At 42.7% G+C, this 21558-nt stretch overlaps 1 protein-coding gene across 1 annotated transcript; it reads right to left on the bottom strand.

Annotated features, from left to right (window-relative positions):
• Nucleotides 1-19865: 19865 nt before the first annotated feature.
• Nucleotides 19866-21063, bottom strand: LOC123428859 (GDSL esterase/lipase At5g03610-like). Its single transcript, XM_045112976.1, has 3 exons — nt 20854-21063; nt 20200-20485; nt 19866-20101 (listed from the first exon to the last, which is right to left on the bottom strand). The coding sequence occupies exons 1-3, from the start codon at nt 21061-21063 to the stop codon at nt 19866-19868; spliced, it is 732 nt and encodes a 243-aa protein (XP_044968911.1).
• Nucleotides 21064-21558: the final 495 nt, after the last annotated feature.

The raw sequence follows: 21558 nt of genomic DNA, 5'->3' as shown, positions 1-21558 counted from the left end.
TGTGTGTGGATATACTCATGAAACACATATATACTCATTAAAAGGATACATATAGTAATTCAAAGCCGCTATATATATACTCATTACAAACATACATACTTACTAAAAGTGTATATATACTCATTAAAAGCCACTATATATACTCATTAAAAGCATATATATGTATATACTGAGTAAAAGCACCATTGATAAGGTAGACATTTTATAAAAATATTCCTTCATTAAGAACAAGATTGTTTATAAGATATACATTTAATTATGAAAATATTTTAGTAAACATTAAATGGTAATAATTTAACAAATGTATATATATTGGAGACATTAATTTTATAGGATATACCAATTCATGAACTTTAAACCTTCAAATATAATTATTGTTAAAAGATTAATTGTGGGCACACCGTTGTTCTAGATTGATTGTGGGTGTATCCTATTAAGTTCAAATCGTCTAAAGATTAATCACCAACTATTCATTCAAAGACACCATAACTCATCCATGAAGTTTTTGAAATGTATTGACATTATAAGACTTATTTACAAAAAAACAACTTACACGATGCAAACAATTGTATTGTTGTCACACATGCATGTGGTATCGGGGTGTATGTTTTCATCTTCGTGCGCATAGCAATGAGGTGAATCCTAGCTACCCTAAATGGTTACAGAACAAGATGATGTTTCCCATTTTAGATTCTCATGAAGGAGAGAATCTTCAACTAAAATTTGAATGTATTGCTACTATTTATTTAACTTTACACACTACAAGAAATATGTCAACTTGCGAACAACAATATTGGTTACTGAATGGTCATTATTTTCCATTTGTGACCTATTTATGACTAAAACAGTTGGTCAAAAGCTAGTGGTCCTTAATGAACCTTAACGATCTTTCTTCTGAAATGATCGTGGACATTTACGACCAAAATAAAAGGTCATATGTTCTATGACCCATTGTCTTGGTTACTAGCAATCTACCCACACCACGTCAAATCCAACAAGGCAAGCAGAAGTGGCAAAATTGCGACAAAATGAATAGGTCATCAGTCAGAATCAGCCCGATCCAGTTCTGCCTTTTATATGAGCTGAGCCCAATGATTCAGCCCATTTAATATATTTAGCCATGTTAACTTTTGTCAACTACATGGGCCTAGCCTTACATTTCAGCCCGTTAAATGCTTCTTTATGTTTTTTTATCAATTTTAATCGGCTACATGGGCCAAGCCCAACTGTTCACCCCATTAATCTTTATGCACGTTTGGCCTTTCAAGAATATGGGTATTATTTTGTGCAGCCCATTTCTTGTTTACATTCAGCCTTCTTATGCAGTCAAATAATAATTCAATCTTGAATTAGGGCCCATCATTTTTATACAGTCAAATAATAATTCAATCTTGGAGTTGGTCCAGTACTCTTTTCACCTCATTCACATATATTTGGCCCATATTCGTACAGATGATTCTCCTTTCTGATAAATTTTGCAAATAATTACATAAAGCAACAGTAAATATGTTTACATCACATGTCATAAAGCCCTACAAAATAGTATCACTTGTTTCCATACAAAACTATCAAATCATACATACAACAAAATAGAATACAGAAAATTTAGTTCATCAAAAATAAATTTTCTTCCTCTTCCATCTTCTAGAACACACAACACTTGGCACTCGAAGGATGAGCCATTAGAAGCATATGGCGCCGGTTCTTTTGACTCAATTATGAAGAATCACTGTCCGGAAAATTACAATCGCAAAAGAAATCGTTTCTTCCCCAGGAATCATTTGGGAATTACCAGAATTAGTAGTGCATTTCAGAATTGTGTGAACCTGACAATTTTGGCAATTCTAGTCAGCCCCTCAAAAGAAAACCTTTCGTTTTCAACTGCTACCCCTATTGGATGACCAAATTACATTTAAGTTGCCACTCGGGCCAAACCGCTACAGTCCCAATCTCGCCACTTCCGTTCGCTCCCACCCCCTGCTTGCGTTCGTCCAGCAGCATGGACACCTCCCCACTCCCGTTCGACCTAAGGTTCCGGTTGTCAGAACCGCTGGCGGCAGCCACCCTACTCCGCCTTCCCGCCTCCTCTATGCCTAGTCTACACTACACATCACTGCCCCGTCTCCTCTTCATACGGCCGCCCGTCTTCGCCGCGCCCGCCCCGTCCTGTCCGCCCGCCCGTCTTCGCCGCGTCGGCTACTGGTGAGTTCTTCCGCGCCTAGCTGGCCCTCTGTCTAGAGACATTTGAGACATTTCAACAGACAACTTATACAACAATCACATGCTAGAATCACATAAAAGAACCGTATAGAAAATTCTGTGGACAAACAATTATGTGGGTAGTTTGTCAGAATTATGATTCTGAAGAATTATGAGGTGAAAAAAACTCGCCTATAGAATACAAGTGAAAAAATCAAAATTAAGAAATGAAAGGAACAAACTATGAAAATCAAGACAACACTAATATTTTTTATATTACCATAACAAACAGATAACAAACAGAAATGTTATAGGATTGCATAAGACATATGGCATTATCAACAAGGCATAGCAAAATTTAGAGTGTCATCTTAGGAATAAGGCAAATCATAGGCAGCTCGGTGCCCGAGATAATGGCACCTATTTCTGTACTCCCTCCGTTTCTAAATATAAGTCTTTTTAGAGGTTCAACTAATGGACTACATATGGATGTATATAGACATATTTTAAAATATAGATTCATTCATTTTGCTCCGTATGTAGACACCTAGTGAAATATCTTAAAAGACTTATATTTAGGTACGGAGGGAGTACATTGCATGTCGGGGAAGCACAATCCTATTTCTTTACATTCCGCCTTTCATTTAATACTTGAAACTGCAAATGAAATTTCATGAATGCCTTGTTCAAGAACAACTACGATCAATCCTTGATAAATGTGTAGGTACATATTCCAGAACGATTAATCCTTGTTCAAGAAGTGCTAGTTTATTAATCTACCTGATTTCGATGAGGGTTATCTCACTTTTTTCTATTCAAATGCATGCGAATTTTATAAAGCGTGTTTCTCTAAATACATGTTTACAGTTTTTAATATTCATTTTCACTTCCTCAAAATTATCAAACATTTCTTAATAGCCAGGTTAATTTGACAATTTTTTTAAGAAGCTGCTAAAATTAATTTTAACTTTTATGAATATTTTTCATTAACATTTCTGAAATTCAAAAAAAACAAAAAAATATATCTTTTAACAACCGATTGCCATTTTCTTCTGTAGGAGTTGCCAACATGGAAAGCACACATGGGCCATCCCACACGCACAGTTAGGGCACACCTTCGCTATCACAAAAGAATTGGATTTCTTTGTGTGTCACTTTTTATGTAAAAGGTAGAAATGCTTATTCTTCACCGGTCGGAACAAATTGTCCCTAAAACGTGGATGGGCAGCATAACGGCCAACCCAGCTAGAATTGTTGTTCGGCCTGGGAGCATATGGTTCTAACAATTTTTATTACCTCCTTTTATGTTTCAATTATTTCTCTACTTTTCTCGCTGGTTTCTTCTGTTTGTTCCTTTTCCATGTTCTATTTTCAATTTCCTTGTTTTCTTACTTGACCATTTTAATACACAGTTTTTTTGTAATTCACAAACAGTTTTTAATCTGTTATCAATGTTTTCCAAAGACAATATTTTTCTATAAATCCTTAGGTTTTAAGATTATCATGAATAAAATAAAATAATAGGATTTTTTTGACATATCAAGATTTTCTCTTAAAATCGTTAATAGTATAAGAAAATACGAATACTTTCGTAATGCATGGAAATTTTGAATTTCGTAAAATTTTCAATTCTTGAATATTGTTTTAATCCATATTTTTACCATCAGCCATGTTTATCTTAAAAGTCGTTCGAAAAGAAATATCTGCTTGTGCATGCCTTGGACCGGCTGGTGTGTTGCTGTTGAAGATGCTGGATCAGCCATGTTTCTCTTCAAAATCCGAATGATGTGCTCAGGTCCACGGGGCAACAGTACAACCGCGGGATCCATATGCATCGCCAGCCAATCAGCCCGGACAGTCTAGGGATGAAGCGAGGCTGCAGATCACCCATGAGAGCTATGGTTCACTCATACCGGCACATTAGCACAGGTTGCTCGCTACTTGTCATGCCGCTATAAGTTCGCTCTCCTCTGGTATTTTCTTTTGTTTTCTGTTTTATTCTGTTTTTCATTCGTTTTCATCAGTTCTTAAAAAAGACACTCTTCGCTATTAATTGTTTGGTTTGTTTTTTATGGGTTTCCGTCAATATTTCTTTCTTTAGTTGTTATACTTTGTTTTTCTTGTTTCTTTCTTGGCCTTATTCATCTTCTTAGGTTTCACTACAGGATTCGGGCATTTTACCGTCAGGACGCTACATACGGCAAAGAAAAAATTACTAATGGCAAAGATTTTGCCGTCAGCGCCTAATGGCAAACAGTGTCGACATACACCATACGGACATAGGGTAATTTTATCGTCAGTCATCGTTCAGCCAGAGACAAAGATTTTACCGTCAATAAATATGTTTTGCCGTCAGCTAGACCCTACACACAGCAAAAAAAGGTAACATGCGAAACGGTCGGCCTAACGGATGGCGTTACTTATTTTTGCCATCAACTCAGTTATCCTACGAACTGCAAAGAGAAGCATTTTTGTCATCAGCCCCATACAATCTAGACGGCAAAAAAACGAATTATTAAAAAATGAAACTATAATCCAGATATAGAGGTACACGGGTCGTAAATGGTCAAAGGCATGGGAATTTTTTTCTCACTATAAGAACAGCTAATTACAATGTTTATCACATGTAGATCGTTTTCACCATGATAGCTAATTACGAGGTAATCCACATGCAAGATTACACAATGAAAAGAAAAGCGGAAACATAAGAGGCGTCAAGGCGTTCGTCCTCCTCCATCGCCAGGAAGCAGAGCGGCGACTGCTGGGACATGGAGCGGGGGTGGTTCTCAAAGTGTTTCGGTGGAGCTCCTGGTGGCCTTGTCGCACCCAGGGCCATGCGTGTTGGCTTTTGAACGTGCGTATGCAGCTGTACAAGCGTGTCTATGCGATTCTTGCTTCGGCCGGCTACTTGACGGAATTTGCGTAACTAGCGACACGAATAAAACTGATCGATGGATTTGATGGCTAAAGGCCCGTATCGAGCCTTTGCTTCGTATTGCTTTTCGTTTTTCTGATGTTACAATCAACACCCCTAGGGTGTCTTTTATACACGTCCACAAGGGACTATGGAAATAGACTAGGACTAGGAATCCTAATACTACTAGGACTCGGTTTGGCTTTCTTTCCTAGTCCTAAAGAAACAACATGATTAACTTCTACAATCACCTCCTTAATCTTGTTGCTTGACTTCACTTCTTGCACTCCCACTTTCCTCCTCATCTCGATGAACTTCTGTCGACCGAGGGACTTGGTGAAGATATCGGCAAGTTGGTCTTTCGAGTTCACATGTTGAACCTCGATCAACCCTTCTTCAATGCACTCCCGGATATGGTGGAACCGGGTATCTATGTGCTTGCTCCTTTCGTGATGAACCGGATTTTTGCACAACGAGATTGCAGCTTGGTTATCGATCTTCAGTGACACCTTCTGCACCTCCCGCTTTGTAAGAATAGCTAGGAGTCTTCTCAGCCACACTGCTTGACAAGCCGCCGTGCTTGCCGCTATGTATTCTGCCTCGCATGAAGACAGTGCCACCACCTTTTGCTTCTGAGAATTCCAGCTAATCGGATTCGGGCCAAGGTAGAAACCATGCCCGTTGTGCTCTTTCGGTCATCAACATCACCTGCCATGTCACTATCTGAATATCCACGAAGGATCAATCCTTCCTTTCCCTTTCTGTACGTGCAACCAAGATTAATGGTGCCTTTCACATAGCGCAAGATTTGATTGACCGCGCTCATGTGCTCGGTTGTCGGATTCTCCATGGAACGACTCACGATCCCGACTGAATAAGCCAAGTCAGGTCGGGTATGCACCAAATATCTTAGGCTGCCCACAACGCTTCGATACATTGTGGTGTCCACCGGCGGATTTGAGCTACGCTTGCTCAACTTGTGACGTTGGTCCATTGGGACTTGTGTCTCGTAGCAATCGGACATGCCGCACTTTTCCAATAACTTGACCCCATAAGCCGATTGACATAGGGAAATCTCTCCGGAGCTTTGCTTCACTTCGATGCCCAACTAATAGCTGAGTAATCCCAGATCACTCATGCTAAACTTGTTCTTCATTTGCGCCTTGAAACGTTCAATTTTTTGTATGCTATCTCCGGTGATAATCAGATCGTCGACATAAACTCCAACTAGCAGGTTTGAGCCTTTGGAGTTCTTTGTATAGACTGCGTGCTCGAGAGGACATCTCTTGAACCCGAGCGAGACCAGACTTCGGTCTAACTTTGAGTTCCAAGCTCTTGGCACTTGGTTCAACCCGTAAAGTGCCTTTTTGAGCTTGTAAACTTTCCCTTCTTCGCCTTTCTTCTCGTAGCCGAGGGGTTGTTCCACGTACACTTCTTCTGTGAGATCGCCGTTGAGGAAAGCGGATTTAACATCCATATGATGAACCTTCCAATCCTCTTGTGCTGCCAAAGCTAGGAGCACTCTCACCGTCTCGATTCGAGCAACCGGGGCAAACACCTCATCATAGTCAACTCCTTGACGTTGAACGTAGCCCTTTGCAACGAGTCTTGCCTTGTACTTCACAATGGCACCCTTCGTGTCCTTCTTTAACTTGTAAACCCACTTCAAACCTACCGTCTTTTGGTTTGGAGGTCGGGTTACCAAAGTCCACGTGCCATTGCTCTCAATTGCCTTCATCTCCTCATCCATGGCATGCGTCCAGCTAGGACTTTTGCTCGCCTCTACGAAGTTCGCCGGCTCCTCAACTCCGAACAGACATAGTCCGGAGTACTCGAGCGTAACTGGCTTTGTGTACTTGTAGACTTTCTTGAGGGTCTTGTAGCGACGAGGCCCTGAGGAGTCCGTTGTGGCTTGCGAAGGTGGCGACACAAATTGTGTCGGTGTTGATGCACTTGAGGAAGACGGCTGAGACCCTGGTGTGTCATCGACATCCGTGTCGTCGGCGTAGTCGTCATGACCGTGACCATCATCTTGATTGTCGTCGTCACTATGCGCCTCATTGTCGATGTTGTCGTCGAGATCTCCACCTGTGTCGTGCGCGGCGTTGTCGCTATCTCCTTGCGACCTATGCGCGTCGTCGTCGGTGTCAGCACCATGATGATCACTACCATTGTGGTCACCTTGGTTGGGTGTCTTGCCAACCACCTGGACATCCTCCCCTACATCATCATCAGTTGGAAATTCAACTGCAAATATGTTACTCTTTGGAGCATCGTCGGCTGCGGCGCTCCAATTCCACGCTTGGTTTTCTTCAAACACGACGTCGCGTGAAATCCGTAGACGCTTGGTTTGTGGATCGTAGAAACGGTATGCCTTGGTGCCAGAACTGCTCTCGTATCCGATGAACACCATCTTGGTGCTACGATCGACAAGCTTTGAGAGGTGCGGCTCCACCGTCTTCACATGTGCCACGCACCCGAATGTCCGTAGATGAGACACATTCGGCTTACGTCCGTAAATTGCTTCATACGGAGTCTTGCCGATCACCGCCTTCGTTGGAGCCCGGTTGAGAAGATAGACCGCCGTCGAGACAGCTTCTCCCCAAAAAGTACCCGGCAGGTTCTTGCTATTGAGTAAACTCCTTGCCATGTCAACGACGGTTCGATTGCGCCTTTCAACGACCCCATTCTGCTGTGGCGTGTAAGGTGCCGTGAGGAACCTTTTTATGCCAATCTTCTCGCAGTAGTCGTTGAACTCATTCGACGTAAACTCTCCGCCGCGATCTATCCGTAGAGCGCGAACCTTCAGCTTGTGTTCCATCTCTGTTGCAGCCTTCAGCTTCTTGAACGCTTCAAACGCCTCATCTTTAGACCGTAGGAGAACGACCCACATATATCTTGAGTAGTTGTCTACCACAAGGAAGAAATACTTCTTTCCAGCATGAGTTGCCGAGGTGATAGGGCCACATAGATCACCATGGAGCAGCTCGATTGCATCACTTGCACGATAGGTAGACTGAGCAGGGAATGGCATGCGGTGCTGTTTTCCAACCAAGCACCCGTCACATACTCGATCAACATGGTCGATACCTGGCATCCCGGATACCATCTCCATCTTTGACATCTTCTTCAAGGCGTAGAAGTTAACGTGTCCAAATCTAGCATGCCATAACCACGAATCATCATCACTCTTGGCGAGCCAACACTCTGGTTGAGATTGATCAAGGTTGATGATATATAGCCTATTCCGTGTGCGATTAACACGAGCTAGCACGTTTCGGAGGTTGTCGAAGATCGTCATCACTCCGCTCTCGATATCCACCTTGCATCCATTCTCGTCAAGCTTCCCGATAAAGATGATGTTGTTGCGAAGCCGTGGGATGTAGTACACTCCGGTGAGTATGCGATGTTCGCCTGTGAGACCCTCGAAGAGGACAGATCCTTGCCCACAAATCTCCACATTTGAACCATCACCAAACTTGACCGAGCCATCAACATCATATTCCAGCTCGAGAAATTTCTCCTTGCATCCCGTCATGTGGTTACTGGCACCCGTGTCGAGATACCACGACACGTTGTGATCCCCGGATAACTTAGGTGTCACATTCTTCTCATGAAGTAGCACCTTCCGGCTTGGTTTCACAACCACTGTTTCAGCGAGATCACAAACTTCGGCCATCAGAAGACCTGGACCTTCGTCTTCCTCCATTGCCAAATTTGCCTTGATCTCCCGCTTGTCAGGCTCCGGACAATTCTTTGCAAAGTGACCCATCTCGTTGCAGTTATAGCACTTGACCTCGAACATATCCAAGTTTCGTTGCTTCCGCCCTTTAGATCAGTCTGCCTTACCACGACCTTGTGGTTTGCCTTTTCCTTTGCCTTCTCCGATTTGTCCGCCGCGCGTTGCGTTGCTTGAGCCTTCGTTGCCATCACGCCTTCCTTTGCTACTTGGGGACTCCCAATCTGCACGCGAGTACATGAGTTGGTCACTACCTCCTCCGTTGCCTTTTCGACAGCCACGAGCATTCTCTTCCCACATCCGCAGGCGTCCGATCGCCTTCGTTATGGTCATGTCGTCGATGTCGTAAAGCTGCTCGAGCGTGCCGATGATGTACGTGAATTTGTCAGTCACTGAACTGAATTTTTTTTTCACAATCTCGGTCTCCTCGAGCTTTGCACCAAGCGCGCGGATCTCTCCCACCAAAGTAGTAAGACACATGGCATAGTCGTTCACCGATTCAGTTTCCTCCATCTGCAACTTGTGAAATTGGCGCTTCAGCACTTGTGCCCGAGCCTTGGTGACACGATCTTCTCCGATCCTCATCTCCTTGAGTGCGTTCCACGCCTCTCTTGCCGTCTCGAACTCCGCCAATGTCATCAGCTCGGAATCCGGCACGGACTGGGCTATGGCGGCCATGGCACCTTCGTCGGACTCGTCATTGACGTCGTCGTCCGTGATTGCATGCCACACTCGGAGGGTTCGGAGAATAATCTTCATCTTCACCGCCCACACGCCGTAGTTGGCGTCGGTGAGCATCTTGCGATGCGCCTGGACGTTGGCGCCGCTCGTTCCTCCACCACTCGTTGCTGACTTGCCGCCCTTCTTCACCTTGTCGCCGTTCTTGTTCGCCTTAGCACCGCCGCTGCCGGACTTGACCGACTCAGCGTCACTGCCCGTCATCGTAGATTGTAGATCGTCGTGGCTCTGATACCAATTGTTGGCTTTTGAACGTGCGTATGCAGCTGTACAGGCGTGCCTACGCGATTCTTGCTTCGGCCGGCTACTTGACGAAACTTGCGTAACTAGCGACACGAATAAAACTGATCGATGGATTTGATGGCTAAAGGCCCGTGTCGAGCCTTTGCTTTGTATTGCTTTTCGTTTTTCTGGTGTTACAATCAACACCCCTAGGGTGTCTTTTATACACGTCCACAAGGGACTATGGAAATAGATTAGGACTAGAAATCCTAATACTATTAGGACTCGATTTGGCTTTCTTTCCTAGTTCTAAAGAAACAACATGATTAACTTCTACAATGCTAGCATGGGGGAGCACAGCCAGCGAAGGGCGGTTGCAGGGCGCACGAGTGTGTACCAGGGCGGCATAGGGCGTGGCCCTGGAAGAGGCAAGGCATGACAGGAGCGGCAGTGAATGCACGCGGGGAGCGAAGCTCCGGTCACCGCCCAGATCCAGGCGAAAGCAGCACCACTAGTCGGGCGCAAGGAGGGATTTGGACCGTGAGGCGGCGGCCGACAAGGGCGGCGGGGGGTGGGTGGGACAGGAGATAGAGCCGGCAGCCCCGATGGTGAAGAAGGAAGGGCAGGTGACGCCAAGGGCAAAGAGGAGAGGTGCCGGCGATGGCGGGCGAGGCCCTGGCTGGCGGGTGAGGTGGTGGGGGCGTGGCTGGGGCCGACGGGGTCGGTGGTGTGGGAGAGGCCGGGGCCGGCGGGAGACGTGGTCGCCGGCGAGGCGTCTCGGCCGGTGGGAGAGGTGATGGCTCGGGCGGCGTGAGGGTGTGGGGGTACGAGAGAGAGAGAAAGTGGAGGCGTGAGGGTAGGGATGAGGCAGAGAGAGGCGGCCAGATGTGGGTCGTGGCCTTGTGGGGCGTGGAGCGTGGTCGATGGGAGGTGGGTTGCGTGTGATGTGGATGTGCGGATCAGATGTTGGCACATCATCGATTAACATGATTGATCCGTGTGTTGCGCTACTTCTTTGTCGTGTGTATAATAAATCGTAGACGTCAAAGGTTTTTTGTCGTTAGCAATTTTTATTATAGACAATAAAATATGTCTTTGCCATCATTAGTTTTTTACACACTACAAAATATGTCTTTGCCGTCATTAATTTTTTTACAAATGGTAAAATATCCATCAACTATTTTTATTATGGACGACAAATTATGTCTATATCGTTAGTCATTATTTGCTGTCAGCGGCTCATGGCAAAAAAGTGATCTTTGCCAGCATCGGCGATGAAAGGTGACGGCAAAGATCTTCAACACATCATGGGTTTTGCGGCTACTTCGTGTGTCACAGTTTAGAAGGCATACACGTATAACTTGATCATCAATTTTACTTATATAAAATATATTGTTTAATATAAAAATTATATAATTAGAAATTAGAACATCTAAAGTTTTTAATGATATATTTTTTATAATATATGCTTCTCATTAAGTTGGTCAAATTAACAATCTAGATACATGTGCCGGATTTGTAAACTGAGACGGATGGAGTACTATAATCACCATCATTAATTAACCTGGCAAGACTAAAAAATATTCGTCGGAATAGTGGAATACAAAATAAAGAAACGCAAAAAAATAAAGGGGAACCTAATCTCACCCCCTTCTATCAATAATAAGGGTTGACCTCTTTCTATCTATTGATGATACAAGATATCTATCTATTCTGAACGATCCATCAGAAAGAAATCGATATGTCATGGGGATTCCGTAAATATCCCATTTTAAAAATCGAAACAATCAAGACTTTTCGGAGATTGGATGCAATTACTAATTCATGATCTGGCATGTACGCAGTGGGTTATCAACCTACTCTTAGTACAGAAATGGGTTCTTTGCAAAGGGAAACAAACTCTGCAACATTGTTGTGAGAACTACCGGTATTGAATCTCTTGCATTGCCACACACGGTCATATGCAAAACTAAAACTGTATCATAAGGCTTCTTCCAATGCACGGGTGCTTAGATGAGGTGCTAAGCACATTAAAAAGTTTAGCAACTAAAGCTTCCAATGCATAGTTGCTTAAGTTGTTGTTGCTAAGCCCACTTCATTAATTGATTTAGCAACTAAACTCTTGGATGCATTGGTGAGGTCCCTTCATTGCCTACATTCACGCGCTTTCCATTGTTTCTTCTTGTGGTCACCAAACTCATCTCTCTTCTAATAATTACCTTGCCAGGTCAGATTTTTTGCTTACATGACAACCTTATCACCGGTACAAGGTGGAGTACTAGGAAGGACCTAAGTGATGTACAATAAAACTTGCCTAGGTCCTACAATTTTTGTCTTTGGGACTTTTAAACTCGGAAGGAAGTAGTATAACACTAATCAACGCGATCATGTTTGTTATATTTTTGCTTTTGGGATTGTGTTTGTCTAATTTTTCTTCTGTTTTATTGGAAATATTGTTTGCAGTAGAAAAAAATGTAATTGCTTTCAAATATTGTTTACCATTTTTAAGAATGTTCTAGAATTTTAAAAATGTACCTTTTTAAATATAAATATTAAAAAAATTAAGGATTGGTCAATAATTTTGAGAAAAGTGTTCAAATTTGTAAAATTTTCATACACAATTTATTACAAAATTGTTGACATATTTCACAAAATGTTTAGGACATAATATATGTTCAGGTTGATTGATAATGAAGAAAATTGCAAATAACAAAAGCATTCAAATTAGGGAAACACATGCTTACGGATGCACCCGTGTGGTATAGTCTAGCACAATCCTCTGAACTGGTCGTTTTATTAGATAATGGATAAATGACCTCAAATTCTTGCAGCATCCTGGCACGGTCATGTGAGGCATCCATGCAAGATTTGAACGAATTCCAACACCATATGCAAGTTGTGTCACGTTCGGTCATTTATCGATCATTTTTCATCATGAAAACTTCAGAAAATGCAAAATTTGTTGAAAACTCAAACAACTTGGCAGGGCGCCTTGAATTGATCATAGAAGCATGTGGAACATTTTGGGCCATTTCCGATGTCGAAAACAACGTGCTTTCGAAAGGAATCTTCTGGCCCTACACGAACACCCTCCTTTGAACATGATCTAATTTTGGACATTGTTCAACTTTTGCAAGGAAGTGGACATACACATGGTAGGCATCCATGCCATATTCTAAGGATTTCCGACACCGTATGCAAGTTGAGAAACGTCCGACCATTTGTTGCCTTTTTCCAATGAGAAAAACTATAGAAAATGCAAATTCTAGAAAATCAAAGTAATGTAGCATTATGCCTTTAATTGGTCATACAAGGTCACCAAAAATTTGGGGACATTTCAAGGATTTGAGAAATGAGATGCTCTCAAACGGAGCCTTCGGATCTACGTTGAACATTTTATTGGACATCCTTAAATTGACCCTAAATTTTGCAAACCGGTGGACATGCCTATGCTAGGCATTCATGCAAGCTTTTAATGAATACCGACATCGTATGTAAGTTGTGTCACGTTTGTCCATTTATGCGCCTTTTTTCACTAAAAAACTTAAGAAAATGTAAAACTTGTCGAAAACCCAAACAACTTGGCATGGTGCCTTTAGTTGGTGATACAGGTCCACGAAAATTTTGGACCCATTCAAGGATGTTGAGAAACAACATGCTCTCACACGGAGCCTTCTGGCCTCACAGATACTCTCCGTTGAACATGGTCTAGTTTTCGACATTCTTGAAATGCCCCTGACTTTTGCAAAATGATGGGCAAGCCAATGGTTGGTAGGCGATAGACATCTTTGGTAACCCAATAAATAGAAATAAATTCTTAGTTCTAAAAATAATAGGAATTGATCTCATATATTTAGTAAACAAATAAAACGGATCAATCACGGGCACATACCTATTTTACCAGTTTCAACAATGACATAAATGACATAAAATCTATCCTTTATAACCAAAACATAATTTTAGTTTCTTTTTTGCATAGAAAATTGGTCTCCATGGTCCTCTTACTATATTACAAAACATATGGTTCCCTTGGCAAAGAATTAACACATAACTAGTAATTAACTAAAATAATTGGTCATGGTGAATCTTGGATGAAAATTAAAGGCAGGCTCAACCTCTCCGTACAAGGGATGGAACGAATAAACAACATGTTATCACTAGATAGTGGGCCGAGATGGGCTAGGAACCAGTAGTAAATTTTCAATTTTCAATTTCAGAGGGCAGGCTTGAGCCTATTAATTGAAGCATGCCCGGTAGAATCGCCACCGGTCACAAGGGTTCAACAAGGTGCCAACGAACCATCGTATCTGTTATTTCCTTCTTTCTTCACTCACTTAGAAAAAGGCAGGAGGCCTCTGGTGGGCCCTTTTTCAGCGACTGGCTAAGCACAAACACCATTGCGGGGTGAACTTCTACAACATGATTTCCCCGGGCACCAACTACACTCACAACATCGGCAGACTGAATCGAATAATGCTGCAAGTCGTTAGTACTTTGAACTTCATCGACCATAGAAGGATAGTGGAGGTCAAAAGCACCGGGATATGAACATCAATACATCATGTTACTCTTCTCCCACTTACTAGTTTTTATTCTGTGCTTTCATTAGAGGGGAAAGTATGAAACTATAATGAAGTTGTAGCAAAATAGGGTTGAAAAGTTCTTCCTACATCCTCATGAAGTTCACAAAATCCAATAGCAACACCACCCTCCTCCAATGAGTTGAAACAACGACAACTTATTTTGGTACTCCCTCCATTCCATAATGTAAGACGTTTTTTTGACATTTTATGGGGCGGAGGGAGTACATCTTACAACTTTTGAGAACCAAAAAACAGTACAAGCACAATGTTTGGAAACATTCTTTTTATGGAACTCCCAAGATTATAATATAAAAATTAGTTTATTTTCTTGAACCTCAATAAGAGTGTTCATATATCAAATCAAAACATTACTCGTGTTTCATGTGTGTAAAAAATAATGTACGACTAGATACATGTTCGTACCACTAAAACATAAAAGCAGAAAAAATGACAAAAAAGGTACAACAACAAAGCAAAATCGTTGAGTTTTGGACGCATCTAGTGCGTGGCTGTTGACCCGCTAGTGCTTCGGAGTGACCGGCTGGAAAAGAAAATATTACGTCCCCACAATCTACAAATGGAAATAGTTTATCTTTTCCAATTCATGTTAGGAAAACTGAACACGTATGAACAAGTTTGAACAGTTTTTTTTGTTTGCAAAGCACCCATGTGAATATTGTGAACGTATTTTATTTTGGTGTTCAAATTTTCTAAAAACCATAAATTTCGAACTGTGCATCGAAATGAAGATCTGTTTTTACCGTTGGAACCCTCGTATGGTATGTTTGGACATTTTTTTATGATTTCCCATTTTGTGTGTAACTGTCTAGCGGTCAATGTGCAACTACCTGATAGTGCATGTGCAACTTCTCACCTATCATATGGATGCGCAGTTTTCACTGATGGCACCTCTACCCTCAAACCATCTCCTTTTAGTGAAGATGTGCAACTTCATCTGTTGCCCACACCAACTGCCTAGTAGTTGATGTGCAACTCTCCCCTTGCCCGTGGATGTGCTTTCACAATTTTCTGCATCGGTCAACTGCCTAGCAGTGAATGTGCAATTTTGGATACTGTCACGACCAATTGTATAACAATGATGTGCAACTTTTTCTCATACCCCATGGACGTGTAGTTTTTCTGCTAGCACCCGGTCCAAACCACCCCTACTAGTGAGATGTGCAACTTTAGTGCACTGTCTATATGCAATTTTCCGTTGCCCATGAATATGTAATTTTTCACTACCCACATGAATGTGGAATTTTCATCATTCAACTAGCTTTGTTTGTGAGTTGTGCAACTTTGCATGTTGTCTCGGCCAACTGCCTAGCAGACTATGTGCAACTCCGTTTGTTGTCCCCGCCAACTGAAACTACATATCCATAAGTAGGGAGGAGGAGTTGCACATCGACTAATATGTAGTTGTTCAAGCCAAGTTGCAGATGTCGCTGGTAGAGGAGGTGGGGCAGGGTGTGGCAACAATGAAAAGATACACATCCACGAGTTGGGGGGAGCGTTGCACATTGACTACTAGGTAGTTGCTGGATAGTAGACTAGTTGAACATCAGATTGTCATGGTTGTTAGGTTGCAACCTCATATTTTCAGATAAATGGCGCTTTATTACTAAAAAGTTTAAGCATTACACCCGACATCTGCATAACTAAGATACATACAACTAACTCAAGTCTAGTCTCATAAAATAAAACACAAGATACAAGTATAAAAAATGTATGACATCTAAACTGTGGGATGGGCCAATCTTAAGATCATGCTGCCATCCATCTCAGGTAAAAGTATCTCTCGTCGTGTTCTTCAAGTGTGTACACACCTCCATAAACAGGTCTTGATTCTTCACACGTTATAGAAATGACCATAAACGGAGCATACCGGTACACATGTAGATAACCAGCATAAAGAAAGTATTTTTATCCTTAAACACCTTATCATCTCTACATAGCCAAAGCGACTAAATAACGGCAAGCACTCCTACCCTAAGAAGAATTCTAAACTTGTGATCTATCCCATGTAACCAGTTGCCAAATATGTTAGCAACACTACATGAAGGATACAAGCCGGAAGTTACTTGGATGACTGGCCATATAGAAGAAGACAATTTCCAATGAAAAACAAGTGTTTTATTGTTTCATTATGATGACAAAAAACACAATGCGTACTTCATGCCAATTCCTCTTGATAAGGTTATCCTTCGTAAGAATGACTCCTCGACTTATCCTTCGTAAGAATGACTCCTCGACGAAGATACCGCGCGAACATTTTATTCTTAAGCGATATCTTCATTTTCCAAATCTGCTTATTATTATCAACCGACACATCTGACTGGATCAGAGCACTGTACATAGAGTCCACCGTGAATTTACCATTCACGTGTAGATTCCAACGAAATGCATCGACTGCTTCTGACAGTTGTATTGTGGACTGTCGTAGTAACAAAGTGTTCCAGGATACAAGTCTAGGCCCAATTAAATCTCTTCGGAACGTCGCATTTGGCGGAAAGGGTTCCAGAACAATGGAGATAGTATCACCCTTGTGACGAGTATTATTGTATAGAGCCGGATATTGTTCTCAGAGTGTAGCATTGCCTAGCCATTTATCCTCCCAAAATCTAATTTCCGATCCATCTTTAATAGCAAAGTATCCACAGCGAAAGAAGTATTTCTTCGTAGCCATTAGACCAACCCAAAAGTGCGAGTCCCCAGGCTTCCAATATACTTGGGACAATGCCTTTGAGCCAATGTATTTCCTCCTTAGGAGTGTTTGCCATACACCATTTTCCGTAAGCAGTTTAAATAGCCATTTGCCGAGGAGAAGTTGGATGATACAACTCTAAAATTTGATTCCAAATAAATTGCATCATACAATACTAAAGTTGTACATTGTAGCATTAAAATTGCATCATATAGCACAAGAGTTGGCATCAAAATAACCTCGTCGAAACATACCAATAGGGATCTAGTTCCAAAGATCTCATCGAAAGGAATCCAACGGTGAATACGATTCTGAATTCCAACGCACGTTCAAAAGATATGACTTTTTCAAAAAAAGTGGAAAACCAAAATAAATGCATGGATCTGTTTTTTTTTTTGTTTCAGATGTGACAAGTCAAACACATTTAATAGCAACAATCACATGCACTAGCAGACAAGAAAAATCACATGGATGTGTGCGGCATAGCGGCCACTCTTTCTCTCCAACTAGCGCGCACAGTTTTAAGAGTTCAGGTTAAATTTTTTAAAAGAGACAAGTTTCCACGTCGTTGAAAAAAGTATTTCCTGTACAGAGCAGTTAGATGCATGCTGAGCACAAAACCCTTGGCCATCATGCTGCTCACAACATCCTCCGCCTTCCTGACTGCAGATTCAGAAGAGGGAGAATTCTCTCCCTGCACCCACAAGGACGTGCACAAAAATTCAGAAGAATGGAATATCAAAGCATATTAAAAGTAGTCAGGATAGTAACTAATAATTTTGTAAAGAAAATGAACATAAAATGAGGGTAAGCTAACTGCAGTTGCAGGAGACTGATTTACTGATTTGAGAGACAATTCATGCAGCACCTTTATTTCTCTCCTCATTGACATAGAAATGTTCTTACCATGGTAAGAAACTGAAACAATGTTACTGGAAGTTTAATACAACAATGTTACTAAAAAAACTATTTCTACCGCAAGTTAAGCGCTATTAAACAAATGCATCATATTCTTGATTTAAAACAGTTGTAATATTCATCTCATGACATTAAGAAAGAAAGAAAGGGCTTTGTATCCAATGTTTCCAATTCCTTCGAGGCGCTCCTGCAGGCGCCCCTAGGAGGCAACCTGTCGTCGGTGAAGGTGAAGCTCGCGTCTGGCGTCCCCTCTTACTTCCCTGCACGCCGAAGCCACAACAGAGGAAGAAATAATTTCTTCAGCAAACACGGCCCAAGAAACCGAAATTCAGAACCTGCACGAGACGAATCGAGACCTGTAGAGACGGCACCCTTCTTGAGGTCCACGACAAAGATCTCCTCGTCAACTCCCATCTTCTGTAATCAGATCGAAGCCCCGAGGGCACCAAGCTTCAGGCTGATTCCACGGGGGAAAAAGAGGAAGAGGGGGATGCCATACGCACCTTGGGCGAGATGTTGAGCTGGTAGACGAAGCCGACCTTGTTGGAGATCTCCTTCCCGGCGTCGGTGGCGAGGTGGCATGCCGCTGTGTGGGATGAAGGACGCATCCCCTGAAGCCAGTCGCCGCCGCCCCTCCGGATCTCCTCCAACCCGTGGCTCCGGCGACCGTCCGTCGCCAGGTCAGGGCCTCATCCGCCCGCCTTCCCCATGGTCCATCTCCATCACTTCCTCTCCGCTCCATCGTTAGGCATCCGCTAAAGCCACTCGCCGTCGCCCCTCCAGATCTCCGTCGTTGCTGGAAAAAGGATAAGATAAAACAAAGGATCGCGAGTGAAAACTTTACAGATGCAGGGGCTTTCTTGCAAATCTGAAACGTTTTTTCAGATATCCACTGAATCAGGGACTGCGGGTTGAATCCTCAAAAACAGAGGGATTTTTTTGCAAAAAGGCCACGACGGACGACAGAAGCGCTCTGCGCTTTATTATTAGGGCAGATGTAGAAAATAGGAAATGAAGGAAATAGAAAGAAAAGAAACAATAATCAAAAACTTAGAATTGTACATGGCCTGACTCGCTTTTTTTCTTGGAAAGAAGACTTTTGCTTGGCTTTTAAATTAATGAAGCCCTTAAATACCAACTATACAAAGATGGAGAAGAAAGATACAAAAGCATGATCCGATGCATGTATGTTCTATTTCAGAGCAAGTCAACCGACAATAATAATCGGAAAAGAAGACAGTAGTCTTGCGAATGATTTTGAAACAAACTGACAATATACTTATGAACAATTAAAGTAGTATACCGCAGAGATGAAAGTGCACATAAAATTCATGATTGCTGAAATAACACTTAGATTCATGATCAATGAACTAACAAGATTTTCTTGTAATGGACAATTTTTTTTTACTTTTTTTATTAAACGGAGGCAAAAACTTTGCCTCATCTCATTAATTAAGAAGAAAGGAAAACATTGTCAAAGGTTACATGACCACTCAGGATGGAGCAAGGGGATCAATCTCCCGGTAAAATATTACCCAGAAACCTAGCACCCGCCACTACCCACGTCTTTGCTTCATCCTTGATCGATGCCGCCACCCGCGACGGCAAGGAAGCCTTGTTTCGAAAGACCCGAGCATTCCTCTCATTTCATATCTCCCAACAAACGAGCATCTGCAGAGAGTTGATCGCCTTCCTGGGCAATTTATGACCAATGAACGAACGAGATGTTCAGTTCGATGGACAACTGGCAGCCAACTTAACCTAGTGGATACAGCACAATCTGTTGCGAAAACATATAATTCAAAAAGAAAAAACTAAACTGAAACCAAAATTAAGAACACGTGGCTAGTTCATGTTGAGGAAATCCTTGATGGTCCCTTCAAGTTGTGCCATGACGACCTCCCAGCCTGCATGTGTGGGGTGCATGTCGTCCCAATAGAAATATCTCTTGACGTTAGCTCCGTCCAGCTTGTAAAGATGCTCGAAGGGCCCTGCTAGTTCCCCGCAGAAACCCTCGGGATCCTCAGCCACGCAGCACGGCTTCAGCTTGTTCGTGAACTGCTCTGACAGTGGCGACGATTCTTCACATGCATATATATCATTAACAAAATAAAATATGCACGTCAAGTAAACACGAACGTATCCATGAGTGAATAAATATATCATCTTGCATCGTACGTACCGGAGGTCCCGTTGATGATGTTGGTGAAGGCTGTGTTGAGGTCGAGTATGCGGATGGCGGGGCTATCCCTCAGCTTTTGTTTCAGGTTGCTGTTGTGGATGGACGTGACCATGTTTCCATGGTCGTCGCAGCTTGTGTAGTTGCTAGGCCTGGTGCGCCGCGGCGTGCAGCCGAGCGGGTGCATGTTGTTCACCAGAATCTTCTTCGCCCCGAGCTTCCGCAGCCGCTTCACGTTCGCCACGATCCCATTCGTTACCTTTCCCGCAGTCTCGGAAATGGCAGCCTGCAAAGAGGAAATACGTAGCATTTGATTGATATGAAGAGGTATGGCATGGTAATCCAGGATCTACTCCCTCCGTTCCCAAATATAAATCTTTTTAGATATTTCACTAGAAGACTACATGCAAAGCAAAATCAGTAAATCTACATTTTAAAACATGTCTACATAAATCCGTATATAGTCTTTTAGTGAAACATCTAAAAAAACTTATATTTAGGAATGAAGGGAGTATTTAGCTAGCTAGGTAGCCAGCTAAAGGACAGATGTGTGCTCATGGTGTTTTTAATTTTTATCCACTTGATATTTCATTTTTAGTCAATAAAATCCACCTTCTGTTGTAAAAGGTAGCCAGCGAGAAGCCGAGAACTCACAGTCACATTGCCAAAGGAGTTGCCCAGGAGGGAGACAGTGGGCATGTAGTCATTGCCGGAGATGGCGATGAGGAAAACGGAGTCGGGGAGGCGCGCGGGCGAAATGATTTTCCTCCTGAGGAGCTTCTCGAAACTGTCGACCTGCTGGCCGAGGGTCGGCACCTCCTGCGGCGCCTCCAATACGCCAGAGCCGCCGGTGGCGAAGGTCATGCCGTAGTGGGGAAGTTGCAGGAAACTTCGGTTGTATGCGTGAGGGGCTTCATGGATCCCCAGTATCTTTGCTGCAACGAGACCATGTGACGAATAAAAGCAAGCAGGGTTGGGACACAAGGCTAAAGGTACTTACTGATAATCAGATTAAGCAAGATCAGATGATGGGTCTAAAATGAGACATAATCAGATTAAGCAAGATCAGATGATGGGTGTAAAATTGGACATATCGTATGTGCGTACCAATGAAGTCGGATTGGACCATGTAATTGGAGAAGCGGCCGGTCGAATAAAAATGGGTTCTTCCGTTGTACTCCGCGAAGGAGAGGCCATAGGGGTAATGCCACGCACGCGAAAGCTGCCCCATATTATCCGGAACGTTTCCGTCGTCGGCGAAGGAATCCCCGAAGACGAACATGTTGTACCAGTTATGATACGGGTGCCTCGACTCCACACGGGCAGCTGTAACATTAATTCATCATCGATCGATCGGTG

This window comes from Hordeum vulgare, chromosome 2H (genome assembly GCF_904849725.1).
Source record: "Hordeum vulgare subsp. vulgare chromosome 2H, MorexV3_pseudomolecules_assembly, whole genome shotgun sequence".
In the NCBI taxonomy this organism is placed as follows: Eukaryota; Viridiplantae; Streptophyta; class Magnoliopsida; order Poales; family Poaceae; genus Hordeum; species Hordeum vulgare.
The sequence above is the reverse complement of the archived record's forward strand: the minus strand, read 5'-3'. Positions and strand labels throughout refer to the sequence as shown.